Source organism: Coenobita brevimanus, chromosome 74 (genome assembly GCF_032717465.1).
Source record: "Coenobita brevimanus isolate Jiangsu-jjx chromosome 74, ASM3271746v2, whole genome shotgun sequence".
Lineage (NCBI taxonomy): Eukaryota > Metazoa > Arthropoda > Malacostraca > Decapoda > Coenobitidae > Coenobita > Coenobita brevimanus.
The window spans coordinates 14,674,670-14,698,520 of record NC_137027.1 but is presented as its reverse complement, the minus strand read 5'-3'; the positions used below and the strand labels follow the sequence as shown (position 1 = coordinate 14,698,520).

The 23,851-nt window shown below is 43.7% G+C and overlaps 1 protein-coding gene across 1 annotated transcript in view; it reads right to left on the bottom strand.

Moving 5' to 3' along the window:
* LOC145407696 (uncharacterized) overlaps positions 1-23,422 on the bottom strand; it is a 109,400-nt gene extending 85,978 nt beyond the window's left edge. Inside the window, 1 exon segment of the mRNA XM_080278562.1 lies at positions 23,405-23,422. Within this exon segment, the coding sequence (XP_080134688.1) occupies positions 23,405-23,422 (18 nt within the window).
* Between the last annotated feature and the right edge of the window lie 429 nt (positions 23,423-23,851).

Genomic DNA, 23,851 nt, shown 5'->3' with positions numbered 1-23,851 from the left:
CTTAACTTTGGCGATCTGTAAATAGCTCCTAAGACAAATTTCTCCCTGTTGTTATTGATTTCAACCCAGACACTTTCGGTGTCCCTATTTGCTTTAATGTCTCCATTATTGTAACAGTTTAATGAATCCTTTACATAAACAAGCTACCCCGCCCCCCTTTCTTCCCAGACAATTTGACACAAAAATATTATAGCCTTATATTCTGCTAAAAATTCTCGATTGTCTGTATTCATCCAAGTCTCACTAATAATGGCAATGTCTATTTTCTCTGCACAAATTAAAGCCCTCAGTTCATCCATTTTATTTCGTAAACTCCTGCTGTTTGTGTAGTACACTTTCAGATTATTACGAGTTGCTATACCTCTGCCTTGGGACTTACTTTTTTAAATTTTGTTAATAACTGGGAAACTCATTACTTTACTAATATAAAAAATTTTTGTACTATCACTTGTCGCCCCTCTGTCATCGCTTGTTCTGTCCTCTATCATCGCCCGCTCATTTTGAGGTGCCTGAGTGGATGTTTCTACACTGATGGTTAAGCTGTTGTTCTTACTTTTGCATGTCTTGATGCGTGTACCCAAACCTGATGATAATGATTTTTGAGTGTAGTTGCTTGATTTCTGAGTGTAGTTGCTGCAGCTTCCTGTACAGCTAATTCTCAACCTCGAAAAAAAAAAACTTTAACTCTCTGTCTATCATTCCAGCTAAAACATAACTCCCTGCCTACTGAGATGAGTCCCATCCCAACTATACATGGAACTCCGTCCATAAAACCGGTCCCAGCTGTCAATAAAAGGTATTGCATTATCTTTGCAATACCTTTCAATGCGGCAGTTAAAACCTCTCGCCCTGCTTAACCGCGGCCCGGGCTCCAACGCCGCTGATGGTGCAACACGGATGGATGGATGGATTAATATGGTAAGTTTGGAATCGTAAGGTAATATTATGAAAATTCTCTCTCTCTCTCTCTCTCTCTCTCTCTCTCTCTCTCTGTCTACCCAACGACAGATACACAAATGCTGACGAGATATCCGATCAGCAATTACAATGAGGACAATATCTCTGGGGTCACCTGAAGGCTTTAGTCTGCACTGAGAAAATATTGAGCTGAACATGCAAGTAGCATAAACATATTTAACACTATTAATGTTGATACCACTGGCTTCATGCTCATAGACTATACTCCATTTACTCTAATTTGGCCTGAAGCTACCAACTGTTCATCTTGAATACTGAATTGTAATAAGAGATTAACACAGGGATATGATGCAGGTCATGAAAAAATGCAATCGGAAGGATGTGAGTGTATGCACTGTCTTTTTCCTTCACTGAGCTACGTGAAATAAGCTGCAAAAAGACCAGGTTAGGGTAAAACGACTATAGTTACTTAGTCATAGCCTACCCTATAACAAACAGCCTCGAAAAGGCCGCAAGATCTGATGCTGTTTGTCTTCCTTTGTACTCCGTTGTATTCGTATGTATCATAATGGTGGACAAACGGGAACCCTCCCGTGAGTAGTCATTTTCAGTATTTTGTCCCATGATTCTTTTGGGACATCCTCTATGGTGAACACACTGAACATTCGCTGTGAATAGAAGTCATTTTTAGCATTTTGTCCGAAGATTCCAGACTTTTTTTGCAGCTTGTTTCACGTAGTTCAAGGGGGGGGAAATATACCACGGCTCTACATCCTTTCCATAGCACTACTTTTTGACTACCCTCGTATTAAGTGCTAATCTGTCGTTACAACTCTACGTAACTCTAGTACTGCAATTATCGCCAGACGGCTTTATGCAACTGAGAGTGAGTCCTAAGAGTGTAGTCACCATTAACCCTCTCATTGTCGGGACGTATATAGTATTCCATTTCTTCTAACACCAGACGGTTTTATTTAACTGGGAGTGAATTGTAAGAGCCTGAAAAGGTTAAAAAAAATCCTGATTCGTGTTTTAGCCGGTAATAACTCTACATCTCCCTCCCAACTAACGCCAGACGATTTCATTCATCCCAGTGAACTTAACCGAGATCAAAGTGTTAATGAAGTGGAATGTTAATCTCTTGAGGAAGATGGCCTCCCTTTCTTGTTGGCGCTGGACGATTTAATTCAGCGTAGAGGAAACCTATCGCAGGCTCCAATGACTCAGAGCTGAACAAAATCGAAGTATCTCTAATGCTGGTGTCTAGTCCGAAACGTTAGAGAAAGGATGAGCTTAATTCACTGCCTGTGTTTGGCTATGTGGAGTGGAGAATGACAGACTGACTGGAAGAGTATATGTGAGTGAAGTGGAGGGAGGAGGGGGAGGAGGAGACCGAGGATGAAATGGGGGGATGGGCTAAAGAGTTATACTAAGAGAGGGGAGTGTGGGTTGGAGATTTTTTTTTTTGGGGGGATATTCGTCCCAGTTAAACTGGGACACGGGCTGGGGTTGGAGAGAGGGCACCACACAGTCATGGTGGAGTACAGGGCGGTATGGACGCGATTTGCTTGTAACCACCCCTTCCGAGATTTAAGGAATCCGGAGACAGACATACATACATACAGACAGACAGACAGACACAAGAGAGGCAGAGGCATACAAGTAGATAATTAGATAGACGGATAGATGGTTTTGCATCTCACTTTTTTTGGACCTACTAAGACCCCAGACACAGACGACCTAAGCCTTCACGTTCCCAGAGCACGCGAGCTAACGAGAGGGAGGGAGGGAGAGGGGGAGAGAGAGGAGGAGAGAAAGGCGGGTTAGGGAAGAGGAACAAAGAAGCTCTACCGTGGACCTCTGCCTCTCTCTTTGTCGCTGCTTCCCTCCAACTCGCTCCCTCTTCCCCCTTCCCTCCCTCCGTTTCTCCTTACTACACTGTATTTTCACGTACAAGAGATGTATCCATATACTGAAACTGTAGTTGCATCATTATCATCGTCATCATCATCGTCATCATCATCATCATCCAGACCTCTTTTTTCCACTCAAGGATGGGATGAGGTAGGGTCCAGATAGCAAGAAAAACTCATGAGAGAAGATGAAACCAACCAAATGTGTGAGCAGCTCAATGGACCAGACTCATTCAACTCACAATTCAAGCCCCAGGAATCCTAACTTCACCTGCTGTATCTGCGTTGTAAAGCATAATTTCAGTTTTTAGGTATGATTCTCGCCTTTGAGTTATTCACGGCACATTTACACTTAGGTTTAACACGTAGATTTTCCTGGTGATTTATACCCGGAGTCACATTTATCCTTGTCTTCCTATCTACTTCAACAATGCAACTTCTTTTCTTCTTTTCCTCCCTCCCTCTCAGCTCTCAATATTTACGTGTAGATATTTTTTCTACTGTATTATTGTGTTATTTTTATCTTATCTCCGCTTGAGCCTTGCAATTTCCCTCCCTCCCTTTTCTCGCACTTGAACTCTTCTGTCAGCTTTGTCTGTTATCTGTCTGTATTTACCTATCTGTTTGTTTGTCTGTCTGTCTGTCTATCAGTCAGTTAATCAGTCAGTCTATCAATACATCCATCTATCCATCTACAGCGTAACTTCAGAGAAAGCACCCAATCACCCTCCCAGACTTGGACAAGCTTCCATGGATTTACAGATCTGGGTTCCTGTATTCAGTTCTAGGAAAGGGACAGACAAGGGAGAGGAAAGTCCTGCCCATTGGTCGCAAGAGGAGGGTTCAGAAATTCGTCACCATTTATTTATACTAGTAACAGTGCGATTTTACTCAGGTTAGAACTGGTTACCTGAGATCATAAGGGTTAAAACCGTCTCCAGAAACCCTGTTAGGATATAAGCAGTCATAACTATTTCATTTTTGCTACTGCTACGTGATCTTATTCAGCCAGGGAGTGGGTTCCAGTCCTCATAAAATAAAGATGGCAGCCAGACTCATGGACTTCCTCCACGTTTCTCTCTCTCTCTCTCTCTCTCTCTCTCTCTCTCTCTCTCTCTCTCTCTCTCTCTCGTATAAGCCCCCTACAGTGCCTGCTGATCGTCCAAGAAGGAAGGTGAAACAATAAACAACACCATTAGGATGATCCCCTGAAGAGCGTGTGGAATTACTTCTTCACGTGGTTACTCTCTCCCTCTCTCAGTCTTGCCTTCCTCTGCTTTCTCCCTTCTGTCCCCGCCGTTCTCCCGTCCTCTCTCCCTCCTTCCGCTCTCCAACTTGCTTCACCCTTACTCCAACATGCTTTCCTCACCCTCCTTCCCCTCCTTCACCCTCTCTCCCCTGCTTCCCTGTACCATCCTGCTTATCTCCTCTTTCTCCAGTCCCTCCACTTATATCCTCCTCTCCTTTCCATTTGGTTTCCCTTCTCTCGCCACCTTACCCTGACTTTCTCCCTTGTCTCCCTCCCACCTCCATCCTGCCTCCCTACTCTTTCTTCTCTCCAGGAAGCCTCCCTCCTTCCTCCATCCTGTTCCCTGCCTCAATTTCCTGCTCTCTCCTTTCCTCCACCATCCTACCTCACCCTTGCCATCATCCAAACATCTCGCACCCCCCATTCTCCCTTCCTGTCAGACAGTGGCGTCCCTTCTCCCCATTCTGCTCCCCTTTCCCTTTACTTCCTTCCCTATTCTCTCCCCTCCTGCATCCTGCCTCACCCTTACCCTCACTTTTACATCGAGCGTCTCCCTCTCTCCCCGGTCATCAGACAATGGCGTCCCTTTCTTTACATCTTACTTCCCCCCCTCTTTTGCCCACCTCTCCCTTCCCTCCACCCTGCTTCCCTCCTTCCCTCCGCTCTCCCTCTCTCCTCTCCACCTCTCCTTCTTCCATCCTGCCTCACTCTTAACATCATGCCTCTGTCTGTCTGTCTGTCTGTCCGTCCGTCCGTCCGTCCGTCCGTCCGTCCGTCTGTCTGTCTGTCTGTCTGTCTCTCTCTCTCTCTCTCTCTCTCTCTCTATCTCTCCTCTCCTCTCCTCTCCTCTCCTCGGCGTTGATTCAGAGACTACTTGCGGTAGTTATATAACAGCCTAAAAAAGGCTCTCTGCTTTCCTTTGTACTCCCTTTGTACTCCTCCTCTCCCTGTTTCAGTCCTCACTCTTGTTCTCCCGTCTTCTCTCGTGTTCCGCCCTCCCTTCCATCCTGTCTCTCCTCCTCTCTCCTTTCTTCCCTTCTGCCTCCGAACCGCCCTCACCCTAACATATTTGGTCATCCCCCCCTCTCTCCCTCTCCAATAAGAGAAACAGCGTCCCTTTCCCTCCGCATTACTCTCTTGTCTTTCTCTTCCCTCCAGCCTCCTCAGCCTCCCGTCTGCCCTTTCCTATCATCTCTTCCTTCCGTCCATCTTATATCTGCCCTCCTCTTCCCTCCATCAAACCTCCTCTTCCTCTTCCGCCTCATCTTGTTCCTTCCTCTCTCATCCCTTCCATCCTATCCCCTTCACTTTTTCCCACTTATTTAATCAGTTTTTCTTCTCATCCCTCTTCCTTTCCTACGCTCCACCCTGCCTTCATTGTGCCTCCTCTCTCACTTCCTCCATGCTGCATCACCTCTCCCCTCTCTTCAAAGGGATCGTTTTCTCTCCATCCTAGTTTTCTCGTCTGTTTCCTCTCCCACCAATCTATTCTCCCTCCCTCACCTCCATTCTATCTCTCTTTCCTACCTCCCTCACTTCCATTCTGTTCCCTTCCTCTCTCCTCCTTCCATCCTACCCACTACTCTCTGGCGTCTCTCTTCTACCTCTTCTCAGTCATGATTCCCTCCTCTTCCTTTTCTGCTTCCATTCTTCTTCCATCCTCTACTCCTCTTCCCTCTATCATGCTTTCCCGCTCGTATTCCACCTGTTCTCTTCCCTCCATCCTGTTCTACTCCTCTCTCCTTTTCCCGCTCCTTCCCCTTCCATCCTGCTTACCTCCTTCTCTCCCCTTTCCTCACTCCTTCCTCCGTCTCATCCTTACCCTAACGTCTCTGGTTCCTCTGTCTCCCCTTCCCTTCATACATTGGCGTCCCTTTCCCTCCATTCTCTTCTCCTTCTTCTCTTTCTCTTCCTTCAGTCCCCCTCCCTCTCTCATCTCCCCTTTTCTATCCCGTCTCTCTTCCTTCCATCCTATTTCTGTCCCTTCTTCCCTCCATCAAATCTCCTCTGCCTCCGCGCCATCTTGCTTCGCTCCGTCCTTCCTCCTGCTTTCCTGTCTTCCTCACTTTTCATCCATTTCACCCATTTTCCTTCCTCATCCCTTCTTCTTTCCTACTATCCACCTTGTCCCCATTCTGTTACCTCTCTTCATTCCTCCCCCCCTCCTCAGTCTCACCCTCACCCTAACATCTCTGCTCCCCTTCTCTCCCCTCCCTTCAGACAATGGCACCCCTTTCTCATTTGGCGAGAGCAAAGCAGAGCGTCTCACAAGCCCACCCTCACTCCAACGCATAGGGCTTCAACAGGGGGAACACAGAGGTACAGGAACAGCGTGAGAGCAAGGGGACAGCATAAAATCATAAAGGAACACGGGAAATGCATGAAAGCGTTAAGGTGAGGCATAGCAAGATGGTATAAATGAACAGCAGAAAGGAACGGCATAAAGCAACAGCTACAACATAAAAGCATAAAGAAACAGTATCAAGGAACACAGGGTACAGCATAAAGGCAAAGGAACAATATACAGAAACCCATGAAACGTTAGGCATAATGGAGGAAACACAGGAAAAATGTAAAGGCATAAAGGAACAGCAACACAAGAGCTGCATAAAGAAGCAGTGTAAAGGCAAGGAAAATCATTAACAAACATTATGAAGGCAAGGAACAGCATAAAGAGAAAAAATGACATAAAGGCACAAACAATGTAAAAAAGACGGAACAACATAATGGTACAACGAAACAACATAAAGACACAAGGGCTAAAAGGAAAGAATAAGGGCACACAGGAACACTATCAACGCACACAGGAACTGACTAAAAGCACAAGGAAAGCATTAATCTTCATTAGAAATCACTTAGATATTAAATTCTGACTAGCGCAAGACGTTCAGCCAAGGGGGACTCTTCCTCGATGCTGAATTAAGGCACAAAGGTCTAGTGTTACGGCACAGAGATACACTGATATGGTAATTGTAAAGACACATGTTATCAACCCAACACAAGATGGATATCAAGGTGCTTATCCACATGCAAGGAAATCTGAATCTAATCTTTCTATCTTTTGTCTGACGCCGCATCTTGTAAGGGGTAGCTTCGACCTCCCTCCTTCCCTACCCCCCTACCCCCCCCGAAAGAAAAAAGTATTTTAGTTTCTACTCAGTAATGATTCTCTCCCACACCACCCTTCCTTACACACTCTCGTACCTAGACATCTCCATCTTGTTCTCTCTCTCTCTCTCTCTCTCTCTACAACTACTTCACTCTCCTAGTCAGTCTCTCATTTCTATTGGCTCCATATGGCCGGATCAAGAGCACCTCTGCTTCCTCCAACCTCCTAATTTTCATACACTCTCGTAGTCAGTCTCTTAGTTTCCATTCAGTCTGTATCGACAGACAAACTCTATTTGTCCTCGGTATCTCTTTCAACCACCTCATTTCCATGCACTCTCCTAGTTAGTTTCTCCCTCTTCATTCACCCAGTATCGCTGGACCAACTCTACAACGTCCTCAGTCTCACTCTCCTTCCAAACATCTCACTCGCTTCACTCTTCTTGTCAGTCTCCCACTTCCATTCGGCTATCCTTCAGAAACCATAACGATATACTGATCAGCCGTTTAACCTAAGCTGAGGAAAATCGTGCGAGAGCAAGCAGAAAAAAATATGATAGCATTCCTGGGGTAGATATAAATCGTCACATCATACCAGTCGAGTTCATCATCATCATCATCATCATCATCATCATCATCGTCGTCATCACCACCACCACCATCACCACCACCACCACACCATCATCATCAACAACTGCATCAGCAACAGCATCCTAACCCTATTTACCGCAGTTTAATATTTCGTTAGCTTCGTCCATTTTCAGTCATCGTCTCTCTACTTTCTTCAACCCCCATCTTTCACGAATCACATTATTTCTTATTCTCTTCACTGTAATCAGTCCCTAAAAGAGAAGAGAGAGAATGAGTTAAAAAAAAAAAAGTAAACAAAAACGCAATATAGGATAACTATAATCGAAATACCGAACGAAAATGGAAAGTCACACCTACGCACATCAACTCATCGCTCAAGCCACGGAGGTAAAATAGTATCCGCAAGACACGAAGAGAAATGGCCATCAGTTTACGTGGGTGAGAGCCAGGGGTGGAAGGGAGCAGACAGTGCCAACATACGTAGGTGGGTGTCGTGTGTAAGGGTGGGTTGGGGGGGGGATTTAAAGCTTCATTAAACCACTCCAGTTCGATGACGCATATCCGATACTATTCCTGATATCCTCAGACTATTTTATTCAGCTCAGGAGGGATTTTTTTGGAAATGTAGGCGTTCGATAAGACCCTCGTTAAGCCTAGGAGTCTTCAGGATAAATGGACGACACCTGTAATGTGGTGTATGGATTGTTATTTTTTATACTTAATTTGTTTTTCCATCCTCTGTTCATCTTCCGTAAAAAAAAAAAAAAAATGTAGGCATCTTTCTTCCAAAAGATGTCACGGTACAGAAATATTAACCCCCTTGGAAAGAATGACGTCTTGCTGTAATTTATTATAGGTGCTGCCAGTAAATCAAATTAGTTTATGAAAATAACGTTCTGCAAAAGAGCAATGAAGGCTGTATTTAACCCTGTCTGTTCAAAAAGTCTCACCTTGGAAAAATATAATCGTATGGTGGATGGCAAGACTATGATCCGTATTCTCATCGGCTAAGAAAGCTCCCTAACACCTTTTCATATGTGATTTAATTTGCTTACTGCACCTTTCTGCTCTAGTATGTGCTATATAAATCCTTCCAACATCGCCATACTTTGCACAGATAAGATACAAATGGATTTTAACCAGACATATCCAAAAATAAATCGCTAAGGTAGAGGTGCTAGTATACACGGGCCTATGATACAAAGACACCACGGGATTCACAAGGATAGCCACAGTCAGGTGCTTGGTGTGCTACTGAGAAGAGACTGTGTTATTGTATCGTATTCTAGGTGATTTAGGAGAGTTCTTAGCACTTCTCCTTTAGCGACTTATTTTCCATGAGACAGAAGCATTCTCTTGTATACTCTTTTTATCCTTTGATTTTGAGGTGTAATATTGTAAAGTCGCTATGGAAGGGGTGATAAGAAATCTCTATGTATTCTAGGCGGCATAAGAGCTTTGGTAGAGCCTCTTCCTTAGCGATTTATTTTGCTTATTACACCTTCGCATTCTCCTGTACACCATTTTTATAATTTAAGAATAGATATAGATCGTATTAGTAACTAACAAGAGGATCTGAAGAGCAACCTTTTGAATAAATCGCTTGCGAAGAGGTGTCACGAAATCCAGTAAGACTGGAGAGAGGAACAGACAAGGCCAGTTTCATTAGTTAGTAGGAGGGAGAAGGTGATGACCGGAGGTTGTGTGTGTGGGAGGGGGAGGGGGTGCGTGTTGGTGAGGTTGAGTGCAAGAACGCGTGTGTGTGAGTTTCGGTGTGCGTGTGTGTAAGGGATGGGGTGTGTGTGGGTGAAGCTGAGTGTCCTCCTGCGTGTGTGTGAATGTGGGTGTCCGTGTGTGTTCATATGTATGCATGTGGGGGTGAACTTGTTTTTGTGTCCGAATCTGGGCATAGGACGTTCTGTGTGTGTGTGTGTGTGTGTGTGTGTGTGTGTGTGTGTGTGTGTGTGTGTGTGTGTGTGTGTGTGTGTGTGTGTGTGTGTGTGTGTGTGTGTGTGTGTGTGTGTGTGTGCGCGCGCGTTTGTAATCTGATGTGTACTAGTGGGCGGTCGTGTGTCAGTGAGCAAATGTAGGTGTCTGAATGTGTGTGTGCGCATGTGTGTGCGTGTGGGTGTGCGTGCGTGCGTGTGTATGTGTACCAAGGCAGCTATGGTCCGTGGGGCTCCCAACCCAACCCTGGCGTCTCTGCCCTTGGTTCCTTGCCAGGCCTCAGGTTCACAAACACATACGATCAATTCTGTGCTCGTAATATTATCGTAAAGTGTAAGAGTAGTATGGGAAATGAGACTTAGTTAGAGGAAAATAGAAGTTAGGAGTAGCAACAGAAAAGGGATGAGTAGGAACAGCAAGAGAAAGGGAAGAGGAATATGAGTAAAAGGATAGACAGGACTGGTAAGAGGAAAAGAAATGAGTAGCAAGAGGTGACTAAGGTATGCAGGAATAGCTAGTGAAGAGGAAGAAGATTAAGAACAGTAGAAAAAGAAATAATAGCAGCAAGAGAAAAGGAAGGTAAACTAAGATCTGCACAAGAAGAGGAAGGCTAAGTAAGATCAGCAAAAGAAGAGGATAAAAATAGTAATAAGAGAAAAAGAAGGTTAAGTTAGAGTAGCAGGAGAAAGAGGATAATGAAGAGTAGCAAGAAAAAAAAAAAGTAAATGTGTTCTTACAGGAAGACGTGGAAGGATTTTGCATTAGTCTTTCTTTGTCCTCCCTGAAAATACTGTAATGGCGACAAAGCTGCCATCAACTTCCTCTCATACTGTAAATATGACTGTCCGACCTAGAACGTGGGAAGGATTGTACAGTCGTCATTTATCACAAACTAACCTTTGATCACTTCCAGGTCATTAATAAGATTTCCTAACGGCTAAGAATTAGTTTTGCGGGAAGACATCTCAAGATTCTACAAATTTCTTCTTGATTGTAAGATTTTTGTAGCTGGGGGATGTTTTTGCGGGGGATAAAGAGTCTGCACATTCTCTTTCTTGTCCTTGCTAAACATATTTTGATTACGACGAACAAATACTTGATTCCCTCTCCTAAATAAGATTTATTTTTGAAGGGCGCAGAAAGATTCTGCAGCTTCCTTTCCACGTCCCTTCTTCAAAAGAGAAATACAGTAATAGCTTCCGCAAAAAATTGATATTAAGCATCTACAGGAACAGCAGGATATATAGAGAGATCCCGCACTCTCCTTTCCATATGTTTCCTGCAGTTACAAATCACAGTAACGACAGGAACGTCAGAACTATGTTTTTGATGATACTGCACGCTGCTTTCCTTGTACTTCTAACAGTTATAAGTCACAGTTATGATAGGCAATTAACCAGAGTTTTGCTTAGGGAGATTCTGCACCCTATTTAACACATCTTTCCTAGAAAAAACAACACATTCCCAACTCTCCTTCTCTCATCGTTCCTGCAATAACAAATCATACTCTCCTTCTCCTATCTTACCTATTCAGAAAATCACAGCCTTAACAAGAACTGAATAAATTTGTATCTCAGCGTCCTGGGCTGGTAGTGGTGGGCGGATCAAAGATTGGGTGAATGGCGGTCTCAGCGAAGACTCGGGAGATGCAGGACGGGGGATGGGTGGGAGGGGGAGGGGGGTACAAACCAGTGGCTGAAACATGGAATATGGGTGTAGCAGAGAGGAAAAGTTTGAATGTAATGGAGGTGAAGTGTCTGAAGAGTATGTATGGAGTGACGCGTTTGAATTGAGTGAGAGATGATGAAGTGCGAAGGAGAACTGGAGTTATGTGGTGGTTTGGGCATATAAAATGGATGAAGAGCGATTGGTGAAAAAGATAACTAGACCATATTTTTTTTTCTAAATACCCTCAGACGATTTTTTTGTTAGGATAGATTTTGGAGCCCCTTCAGCCCGGTGAGGTATTTTTCATTATATTCATGGTATCTAGACGACAGCTTGTGTGTGTGTGTGTGTGTGTGTGTGTGTGTGTGTGTGTGTGTATTTTGTATTTGATTTACATTTTTATTTTGAGGGGATTGAGGAGATATAGTTACGGATTTTTTTTTTTTTTTTTTTTTTTTTTTTGAGGTGGGGTCGTGGTGCGCCCCCTATATCTTCGTCAGACTATTAATTACTTATAAGAAATGAGTAGTGTTATTTATCAGAATATATTTAGTAAACATCTTTAATAATTTTTTGTCAGAATTCCAATAAAAAGGAATTTAGTAATAAATTTTAGGGACTTGTAATTCCACCTGAGTTATCTGTCTGTCTAGCTGTCTGTCTGTCTGTCTATATACTCACACATACGTACACAGACATGTATGGTGTACTGACGATTTTATTCTGCTTAGGATTGACTTGGGGTGGTACTCTATTACGGTTACGAAGCTTTCTAACACCTCTTCCTTACCGATTTATTCCTGTTCTACTCCGTTACTACTGGTACATTCTTTTGTATTATTCAGCAAGCTTACCAACACCTCTTCTTTATTGATTTATTCCTGATTCTGCTTCGTTACTGTTTTTTTGTGTGTAATTCAGGAAGCTTACTGACACCTCTTCATTACCGATTTATTTCTGAGCCTGCTTCGTTACGGTATTCTTGTGTGTTATTCAGGAAGCATACTAACACCTCTTCATTACAAATTTACTTCTGATTCTGCCTCGTTACTGTATTCTTGCGTGTTATTGAGGAAGCTTGTTAACACCTCTTCCTTACCGATTTATTCCTGGTTCAGCACCGTTACTACAGTATATTCTTGTGTGTTTTTCATGCCATCTATGTTAGTACTGAAAAGACAGAAGCAAACCAGGGGATATCAGTGAATAGTTTGGAAAATAAGTCGTTAAGGGAGAGGTGTTGGGGAGCCTCCTTACCAACTAACACCTCTTCCTTACCGATTTATTTCTTATTCTGCACCGACAGGTTACTGCATTCATATGAATTATTCATGCCATGTAGGTCGGTATTGAAGACATAAGAAACAAACCAAGGGATGTTAATGAGTAGCTTGGAAAATAAATCGTTAAGGAAGAGATGGTAGGAGAATACGAACTATAGCTCTTATTAACCCCTTCATTGCCATACTATTCTAACTTGGCCTAAAATTGCCACCGATTTTGCATACTTAGCTAAGACACTAACACTAGAATATATAGTACTAGTCACGAAGAGGTGCTGTAGAAAGAATGTAGTGTAGAGCTGCAGTATAATTTTTACGAGAATGGGCTTCGCACGTAACACGTCTTTCTTCGAGAATTATTCCATATATTGCACCTTAGAATCCACATGTAGGTAGCAGGAACAAAACCATGCTTTATATTGGGAAGGGAGGCCTCGTACGTAACACCTCTTCCTATGCGAATTATCCCATATATTGTACCTTAGTATCGGCATGTAGGTAGCAAGTATAAACCCATGCGTTATAATGGGAGGCCTCGTACGCAACACCACTTCCTTTGCGAATTATTTTATGCATTGCTTCCCAGTATCCGTATGTCTGTTACTAATACCGGCTATGTCAGTGTGATAGTGTGAAATGCAAAATAAATGGCAAAGGAAGCGGTGCTTCAAAGCAACATAATGAGGGTAAGTGAGACTTCGTGTATGCTTCCTAACTCGTCCTTCTCAGCGAGTAATTTTTCACATTCTACATTCTCTCTCTCTCTCTCTCTCTCTCTCTCTCTCAGCCTAGGGGAGATTTTTCGAACAGGGGGAGGGTTAGATGTGGCCTCCATTAACCCCTTCAGTCTGATTATTTTTTCTATACACCTTCCAGACGATTTTACTAAGTAATGGAGAGATTTTTGGAGAGGGAGATTTTGGAAACAGATTTCTGGGGGTCGTTCGTTTGAGAGAGAGAGAGAGAGAGAGAGAGAGAGAGAGAGAGAGAGAGAGAATTATTGTTTTAGTTGTAATTTGGTAGTGGTGTGTGTGTGTGTGTGTGTGTGTGTGTGTGTGTGTGAGAGAGAGAGAGAGAGAGAGAGAGAGAATATTGATAATCATTGATAATTACTGCTACTGCTGGTATACTGCTGGGGAGGCGGTGGCTGAATCGGTAGAGAGGCGGCTTGCAGTCCTGATGGACCCAGGTTCGAATCCCGGCTGGGGCAGGGAACAGTTTAAGGATTTGAATTTCATGAAAGCACACTTTCCTGATCTACCAGATGACCCGCCGACATGTCATAAAAGTACCCCCGCTAATACCAATACACCAGTCCTGTATGAGACAGCCCTAGCATGTATTCAATATGGACGGTGGGTGTTAGTGCCGAAGTGGTGACATGTAGAGAGGAGTATGGTATGTAGGAGGACTACTGGGCCTTGAGAGCAGGCTGTGGAGCCTATGCCCTGAGTCGGACACATTAAAAAAAAATACTATGTCGTTTGTGATAATATTTACCAACATATTCTCGTGTTCTTCTGTGGTCACAGCTAAACATTTAAGAGGGAGAGATGGAAATTTTGCGCCAAGTTAAAGTGAATGGAGTAATATGTAAGATTTTATTTAGCTTTGAATAGACTTTTTGAAGAGATTTTTCGAATTCAAAAAACTCTGGAGAGGGATGCCTTCACGTGATGGCACCGATATGTCTTGATAGTGAAGCTGCCTGGATACACAAATATCTGTTTTCACTTATTTTGTCTTCCTGCTTTGTTATCCTTCAGCTCATAAATTAGATACCAGTATCAGTCATTGCCGTCTCCATAACAGCCTTAAAAGGTCCTCTAGGTCTGTTGCTGTGTGCTTTCCTTAGCGCTCCTTTGTCCCTCAAAAGGAGGATGGTGGACAGCAGAAAGGGTACTTAGGCCTGCTGTTCCCTATATACATTTCAGACGAGCCTCCTCCTCCTCCTGCACCTTCTCCTCCTCCTGCACCTCCTTCTCCTCCTCCTAAGCTAGATCATACCCTAGCAAGTAGATTCCCTTTTCATTTTACACAGTTCATGTTAAGGTAGGTTGTACCATAGCAAGCAGATTTTACTGTTCCTTTTACACTGGTAAAAGAATCCATGTAGGTTGGATTGTGCCATAGCAGGTAGATTTTCTATTCTTTTTATACTGGTAAAGGAAGATAATATATAAAAAGTAAGTGAACCTCCCTAGAAATTCAATATCTCATATATAGAGTAAATTGACCATTTGTAACAACATCCATTAACCAGTTGTATACTATTTTTTATTTGTGTGGGATTGTGGAAATATTGCTGCAAAATGCCATCTACCCTAAAGGCCTGCCAGGAGTGTACTGGTCGCTTTGCGGCTCAGTATTTTTCAAATTACTTTTCGACGCCTGTGTGCAAACTATGCATCTTGAGAAAAGATCTAGAAAATGGTTTAGCTGAATCGCAGAGAAATTACAGGGAACTCAAGGCAGAGTTTGAGACACTGAAAGAGTTTGTAGTGGCAAATGTAGGAGTCAGCAACAGCACTCGAGAAGGAAGAAGCGTACAAACTGAGCTCGTACAAGCCCCCGCCCATCAGGCAGTCACAAATAATAGTGTATCAGTATCTTCCTCACCCAGCGATTCAGTACGTTCCTCGCCAAGCGAAGTCCCCTTTACTATGGTAAGAAATGGCGCAAAACCCGGAAAAGATTCGAGGAAGCATCTTCCCATAACTACGTATAATCGCTACCAGATCCTTGCCGAAGCGGTAAATGAGACAGAAGAAACAAGGCTTATTGGGGACTCTATTGTACGCAGTCAGCTGGAGGAATTTTGTGGACGTGCCCCCATCAGCAGAAAGAGGTACTGTTTTCCAGGAGGTGGACTAAGTGATATCACAGAAGCCTGCGATGAGGTCACAAAAGACGCAAATGATCAAACTCTATACGTTATCCATGTTGGTACAAATGATCTGAAGCGCAGTAGATCAGAGGAATTGCTAGCAAAGTATCATGAAATGATCAAACGATTCAAAACTAAGTCCACTAATATGATAATATCTGGTATACTCCCAAGGATCAAGGCAGAAAATAGTTTCTATGATAAGGCCTTCAGCACAAATAACCGGCTCAAATCTCTCTGCACGCAAGAGGGAGTCGACTTTGTCAATCTGTGGGACCAGTTTTATGAGCAACATACTCTATTCCAGAAAGATGGTCTCCATTTGAACTCAGTAGGAGCGGCACGGCTAGGTAGACTTCTACACGATAAAGTTGCCCTCTTCAGATCAAAAACGCGGCACGTCCAGGAACAGTAACCTTAACGTAAATACCCACAAAGTCAGATCACCAACTGTTCGGAACGGAATTAGAGTCTGCTATGCTAATGCACGTAGTCTACGTAACAAGTTTGAGGATTTAGAATCTCTAATTTACCTAGAAAATTATGACATCATTGGCATCACAGAGTCCTGGATTAACACATCTGACCGTGACTTTCTAGCGGAATACTCACTAACAGGGTACAATATTTTCAGCTGTGAGCGACCACATCGAGCTGGTGGCGGTGTTTTACTATATGTGAAAACTAGTCTCCATCCCCTTGTGCTATCCAAACCCAGTATTACCAACATAGATGCCAGTTATGTTCAGCTAAGTATTAATTCACACAAAATAAATATATGTCTCATCTATCGTCCGCCAGCACAGTCAACTGAGACAGATGAAAAACTTTATGATCAAATTGCGGAAATTTGTTGTCAAGAGGATAGCGTAATTTTTGGAGACTTTAATCTACCGGTAACAAAGTGGGGTGAACCACTGACGGCACACTCAGGACAAGAGCTTTATACGAATCTTCAGGAAAGCGCCCTTTCCCAACACGTAGAATACCCAACGAGAGGAAACAATATCCTAGACATCATCTTGACTACAAATGATAACCTAGTCAACAACGTTGAAATAGGACCTGAGTTTAGTTCCAGTGATCATCGAACTATACAGTTTAATATTACTACTGAAAAAGTAAAAGAAACGGAGAGCAAAGAAAAGGTCCCAGATTATCGTAGAGCTAATTTCAACAGGCTCAGAGCGCTACTTGCAACTGCAGATTGGAATCAAATGTCTGAAACCGATGACATAAACCAAGCATGGGAAATATTCACCGAAAAATTTAATGAAGTGGTAAAGTCATGTGTGCCACTACGTAACAGACGTCCAGCTGGAAATAGTAAACCAAAGTGGTGGTCCAGTGAAATAAAAAGTAACTTAATAGCCAAAAAACAGGCATACCATAAATATAAAGCTACACAAAATAATGATGATAAATTACAATACGATAATCTACGCCGCACATCGAAAAGACTTATTAAACAAAGCAAAAGAGCACTGGAGATCCACATTGCTAATACGTGCAAATCAAATCCTAAAGAATTTTACAGTTACATTAGAAAGAAAAAGGTTATGACTACATCAATAGGTCCTCTAGAAACAAACAATGGCAGACACACTGAAAATGAGGTCGAAATGGCAAAAATTCTTAACGATTACTTTGCGTCTGTTTTTACAGTAGAAAACACCACCAGAAACCTACTGTTACCCACAAACCAAGCAAATAGCACAGTCCTTAGTAACTATGCTATTGATAATAATGATATCCTTTCAGCCATAAATAGTACGGACATAAACAAAACCCCTGGCCCCGATAAAATATCACCGAGAATTCTCAAAGAAGCAAAACATGAGTTACTGCTGCCACTCTCTGTCTTATTCAATAAATCATTAAGTACTGGGAAAGTTCCACGCGAATGGAAACTAGCAAATGTAACACCAATTTTCATAAAAGGAAATGAGTCGCACCCAGGAAATTACAGACCAATCAGCTTAACATCAGTAGTGTGCAAGTTAATGGAAAAAATCATAAGAGATAAAATAGTTAATTATCTAGAAGAAAATAATATAATTAAAGACTCGCAACATGGATTCAGACATCGTCGTTCATGCTTAACTAACCTACTGGACTTCTTCCATGATGTTTACAAATCATACGATGACTCAAGAGCAGTAGATATAATTTACCTCGACTTTCAGAAAGCATTTGACACTGTCCCTCACAAGCGTCTCATGAGAAAAATAGAAGCACATGGAATAAAAGGAAAGACGCTAAAATGGTTACAAGACTGGCTGTCAGACCGAAAACAGCGAGTTGTGATAAACGGAAAGGAATCCAAATGGCGTAATGTGATCAGCGGCGTTCCCCAAGGCTCAGTACTTGGACCGATACTTTTTATTATCTATATAAATGACATTGATGAGGGTCTAAATTGTAAAGTATCCAAATTTGCAGATGATACTAAAATAACCAGTAAAGTCACTTCAAAATTACAGTGGCAGCAGTTACAAAATGACCTTAATACTTTAGCAAGCTGGGCAGAAAAATGGCAAATGAAATTCAACACAGAAAAATGTAAAGTACTTCATATTGGAAGTAACAATGTCCATGCAAATTACAAAATGAACAATATTCAGTTATCAAGTACAGACAGTGAAAAGGATCTTGGTGTGATAATATCAAATGACCTAAAACCAAGCAAGCAGTGTACCGATGCGGTAAAAATTGCAAACAAGCTAGTGGGTTTTATTGGAAGAACTTTCGAGTTTAAATCGGAAAAAGTCATACTTGCCTTGTACAACTCGCTAGTGCGCCCCCATCTTGAGTATTGTGTGCAATTCTGGCCTCCGTACTACAGAAAGGACATTGAAAAATTAGAGAAAATTCAGCGAAGAATCACAAAAATGGTACCACGACTTAGAAACAAACCATATGAGGAACGCCTTGAAGAACTTAAATTATTTAGCCTAACGAAGCGCAGGTTAAGAGGGGACCTTATTGAAGTTTTCAAAATCATGAAGGGATATGACAACTTAGACATGAATAAATATTTTGATATAGACCGGTCTAGTCAAACCAGAAGTAATGGCTGCAAAATCATGGGAAAACGATTCCAATCCCACGAAGCAAAATACTTCTTCTTTAACAGAGTTGTAAATATCTGGAACAGATTACCCTCAGATACCGTGAACAGTATCTCAATTGAGACATTCAAAAACAAATTAGACAAGTATTTGCACGAAAATCCTCAGCTGACTCTTTTTCTGTCCGAATAACTTGCTTTTATAGCTACGGCACATGTAAGTTCATGCCTCCTTAGTCTACAAGACACCCCGTAAACAATGTACCCGTACATAGTGTTGCGTCACGATATTATACATTTTCAATTTATTCGGTGCAAACAAAGCAATATAAGCACAGATTAGGATCTGCACAGATAACCCTGAGTTAACGGTCACTACTCTTACTTTCGACCTGTGATGGGCTGTGGATCACTGAGGGTCCCTGTTAGTCAAGTGACCACCATCGGGATTTTTTAATGTACCAGGGGTCACTGCTTCAGGATGAAACTTGTGTACTGTCCCACATGGGAGAGTTCCTTGTCTCAGTGGAGTGAACGGAGCTATTGCCTGATTGACTGCTGCCTACCTAAAAAGCGCCAGGGAAGGTTGCCGCACCACCCCTAAACATCCACTCTGTGCATTGCACATCCACACTGTGCACTGTGCAGTCCCCTTTCATCTAAGACACTCGTCCTATATACTTTTCAGTCTCCCCAGCGCAAAGAAAGCAATATAAGCACAGATTAGGAGCTGCACAGATAACCCTGAGTTAACGGTCACTACTCTTACTTTCGACCTGTGATGGGCTGTGGATCACTGAGGGTCCCTGTTAGTCAAGTGACCACCATCGGGATTTTTTTAATGTACCAGGGGTCACTGCTTCAGGATGAAACTTGTGTACTTGTCCCACATGGGAGAGTTCCTTGTCTCAGTGGAGCAAACGGAGCTAGGGCCTGATTGACTGCTGCCTACCTTAAAAGCGCCAGGCAAGGCTGCTGCCTACCTTAAAAGCGCCAGGCAAGGCTGCTGCACCACCCCTAAACATCCACACTGTGCAGTGTGTAGCTTCCACGTTATGTCCACAGACTTCCCATTAACTCAATGTAACTGGTTTATAATGTCATGCCGTAACTATTATTTTATTTGTTTACTTTCTCTTTCAGGTTACTCTATCGGGTAGCTTATAGATAAAGTATTATAGAATGTGACTTTTCCTTTCCAGTGTTTCCTATAAAATTTCCATGTCAGTTTTTCCATGCTGCATGGTGGTTTTTCTCACTTTTTCCTGGAGGGTTTGGTGGTGGGGGGAGCCTTCTTGCTTTCCTATCCTTATCCTTCAACATGTAGAGTTAGATCTTGTAGTCATAGTTTTCTCTAACAAGCAGCCTCGAAAGGACCATAAGGTCTGTTGCTGTTTGCTTTCCTGTGTAATCCTGTGTAATCCTGCACCTCCTCCTCCTCCTGCACTTCCTCCTCCTCCTCCTCCTTCTCCTGCACCTTCTCCTCCTCCTGCTGCACTTCCTCCTCCTCCTCCTCCTCCCGCACCTCCTCCCCCTCCTGCACCTTCTCCTGTTCCTCACACCCTCTCATCCTCCTGCACCTCCTCCTCCTCCTCCTGCACCTCCTCCTTCTCCTCCTGCACCTCCTCCTCCTCCTCCTCCTGCACCTCCTCCTTCTCCTCCTGCACCTCCTCCTCCTCCTCCTGCACCTCCTCCTCCTCCTCCTGCACCTCCTCCTTCTCCTCCTGCACCTCCTCCTCCTCCTCCTCCTCTTACTCCTGCACCTCCTCCTCCTCCTCCTCTTACTCCTGCACCTCCTCCTCCTCCTCTTACTACTTCCCCTTCCCCTCCTCCTTCCCCTTCCCCTCCTCCTCCTCCTGCACCTCCTTCTCCTCTTACTCCTCCTCCTCCCCCTCCTGCACCTTCTCCTATTCCTCATACCCTCTCCCCCTCCCCCTCCTGCATTTCCTTCTCCTCCTCCTCCTCCTCCTTCTCCCGCACCTCCTCCCCCTCCTGCACCTTCTGTTCCTCATACCCTCTCCTCCTCCTCCTCCTTCTCTCCCTTCCACCTTCTTCTCTTCCTCCTCTCCCTCCCCCCACCTCCTCCTCCTCTTACCCCCCCCTGCATTTCCTCCTCCTCCTCTTCCTTGCTTTCCCCCTTCCTGCACTTTCTTCTCCTCCTCTACCTCCTCTTCCCTCTCTCCTGCATCTCCTCCTCCTCTTCCTCCTCCCCAGGTCACTACTACTCCTGCTCCTCCTCCGCTTTATCTTCATCCTTTTCTTCCTCCACCTCCTCCTCGTCCTCCTCCCTCCTCCTTCACCTACTCCTCCTCTTCCCCCATCCCCCCCTCCTCCTCCTGCTCCTCCTCCCTCCTCTTCCCCCTCTCCCTTCTTCCCTTCCTCCTCTCCCTCCCAATCCTCATCCTCTTCCCCTTCCTGCACTTCCTCCTCCTCTTCCCCATCCTGCACTTCCTCCTCCTCTTCTCCTTTCCTCCTCCTCTTCCCCCTCCTGCACTTCCTCCTCCTCTTTCCTCAGTAACATACTGATGTATATTTTCTTTCTTTTTCAGGGGCTGGAAGTTACAACCGCAGAACAGCATTAATAAATATATATTTTCTTGATGTTACTTTCCTTTTCCTGTAAATGGTGTAATCAATCAATCATTTCCTGTGGCACCCTCGGGGATGCATAGGGCCTCGATGAACTCACACCACCACATCCTATCTTGTGCTAACTCCTCAAGATCTCCCCAACACTCATCTCCAGCTTCTCGTCTCATTGTCCTCACCCACGTCTCTTTTGGCCTTCCTCTACCTCTCCTACCAAGTGCCACCCACCCTGGTGTACCTCGTACTATTCCCTGTCTCCTATACACATGTCCTAGCCACTTCCATCGTGAGAAAACATATTCATCGATCGGCTGCACTCCCGTTATTTCTCTAATTCTACTATTTGGTATCCTTTCCCACCACTTAACTCCTAATATTCTTCTAAGTGCTTTGTTTTCAAACACCAAGAATTTATTTTCCATAGTCACTGTGCTGTACCAAGACTCGTGTCCATAAATTAAGATACTCCTAACCATTACCTTATAAAGTTTGATTTTTGTATGCACAGAGAAATTGTTATTATTCCAAATATTTTTAAGCATTCCCATTGCCTGATTAGCCTTCTTTAACCTTTCCTCGAATTCAAAGTTCAAAGAACCATCCTTGGCTAAATAAGTACCTAAATATTTAAACCTATCAACTTGCTTTACAACCATACCTCCAATTACACATTCCTGCGCATTTTCCATATTCATATTGATTATTTCAGTTTTTCCACAATTAATAACCAAACCCACCTTGCGACCTTCACTCACCAAACAGTCCAACACTCTCTGCATCTCTTCTGGCCCATCACAAATCAAAACTATATCATCTGCATAATCTAAATCCAAAAGTTTCCTGTTCTCTCCCCAAAGTATACCTGCACCGGTTTCTGTTCCAACGCGTTTCATAATGTAATCAATGACCAATATAAATAGTAAAGGCGATAGAACACCACCTTGAATTACTCCGGACTTGACTTGGTGTAAAAAAAAAAAAAAAATCCTCCACCTTAACAGTAGGCGGAGGGGAGAGGGGATAACAGTGGGGGTTAGGGGAAAGGGGGGTGAGAGCGGGGATACATCAGGAGAGGGGGTTAAGTGCCGGAGGGTGAGTGCGGGGGTAGCGGCGGAGAAGGGGGGTAAGTGCAGGGGTAGCTCGAGAGAGGGGGGGTCAGTGCAGGGGTAGCTCGAGAGAGGGGGGGTCAGTGCAGGGGTAACGGCTGAGAGGGGGGGTCAGTGCGGGAGAGAGGGGGGGGCAGTGCGGGAGTAGTTTCGAGAGAGAGGCGGTGAGTGCTGGGGTAGCTCAAGAGAGGGGGGGGTCAGTGCGGGGGTAACTCGGGAGAGGGGGGGTCAGTGCGGGGGTAGTTCAAGAGAAGGGGGGTGAGTGCGGGGGTAGTGGACGAGAAGGGGGGTGAGTGCTGGGGTAGCTAGAGAGAGGAGGGTGCGTGCAGGGGCAGCTCGGGAGAGGGGCTGTCAGTGCGGTGGTAGTTCGGGAAAGGTTTTGAAGGTTAGAAAGGCTTATTTTAGCAACTTCAAGTGGGCTTTTGGAGTAGGGCAAGGTGGGGATGCATTTTACTACAGTATTAGGAGAAAAATATTCACAAAAAATCAGGAAAACAACTTTATTGAAAAATATTGGTATGGACATAAACTTTAGGTAAAGGGCTACCTTGGTGATGTTTACCATTATTCTTAATATGATACAAGGCACATTTATTAGCATTTTCCCTGAAGGTACCCCTATGTATGGACCACTCTATATGGGCGCGATCTGTACGGTGCCTGGGGGTGATCCATACATCACATTTTTCATGAACATATGTCCCGACAATGTATTAAAGGTTATTCTGTAATAAACTGGATCGAGAATAATGAGCAGTGAGAATTATTACCCTCTTGACTTGGAAATAAACACTCATTCATCACTTCACTGTTACCACCTCTTGTTAAGGCAAAAAAAAAAAAAAAAGTTGGAGTCTTGAAAGCCAAACAGGCCTCATAAATAATTACACAACGAACGTATTTAAACTCACAAAGCTGCAACATACTGAACAGGCTGGATCACACAGCTAGAAAGTCTGTTCTATCTCAGATTGAAATTGTTTACAGGGTGCTTGAATTTCAATAGTCTAGTAGGCCTATGAGTTTTGGCTTTCATAGGTTCACACAAGAGTCCCTTCACTTTATCCCCGCTCACCTTACTAACATCCTCCATCTCTGGAAAGTAGAAGGTGTCTTAATGACCTACTTTTGAGCTTATTCATAAGAAGGAAACATCATATTCAAAATTGTCCTCAACACTTAATATTTTGCCGACATAATGTATGGTACATCCTATGTTTCTGGTTTCCTCTAACTCAAGCTCATTTAATATGAAGTCACTGGTTTGTGGGGTCTTCTCCTGGAAAGGGTTGGGCTCCACGAACTCCTCCTCTTCCACCTCACCGGAGTACTCAGATGAATCATCGAGATGCATTTCTTCATCAGTGCTCACTTGATCCTCACTTGATTTATGTTTGGCATGAGGCATCCTCTTCCTCCCCTTCTTCTCTCGTTTATCTTGATCCTTCTGAGACTTGAGTCTTCTGTTTTCTTCATTCTTGATTATCCCAACAAAGGTCGAGGTGGCACCACATTCACGAGA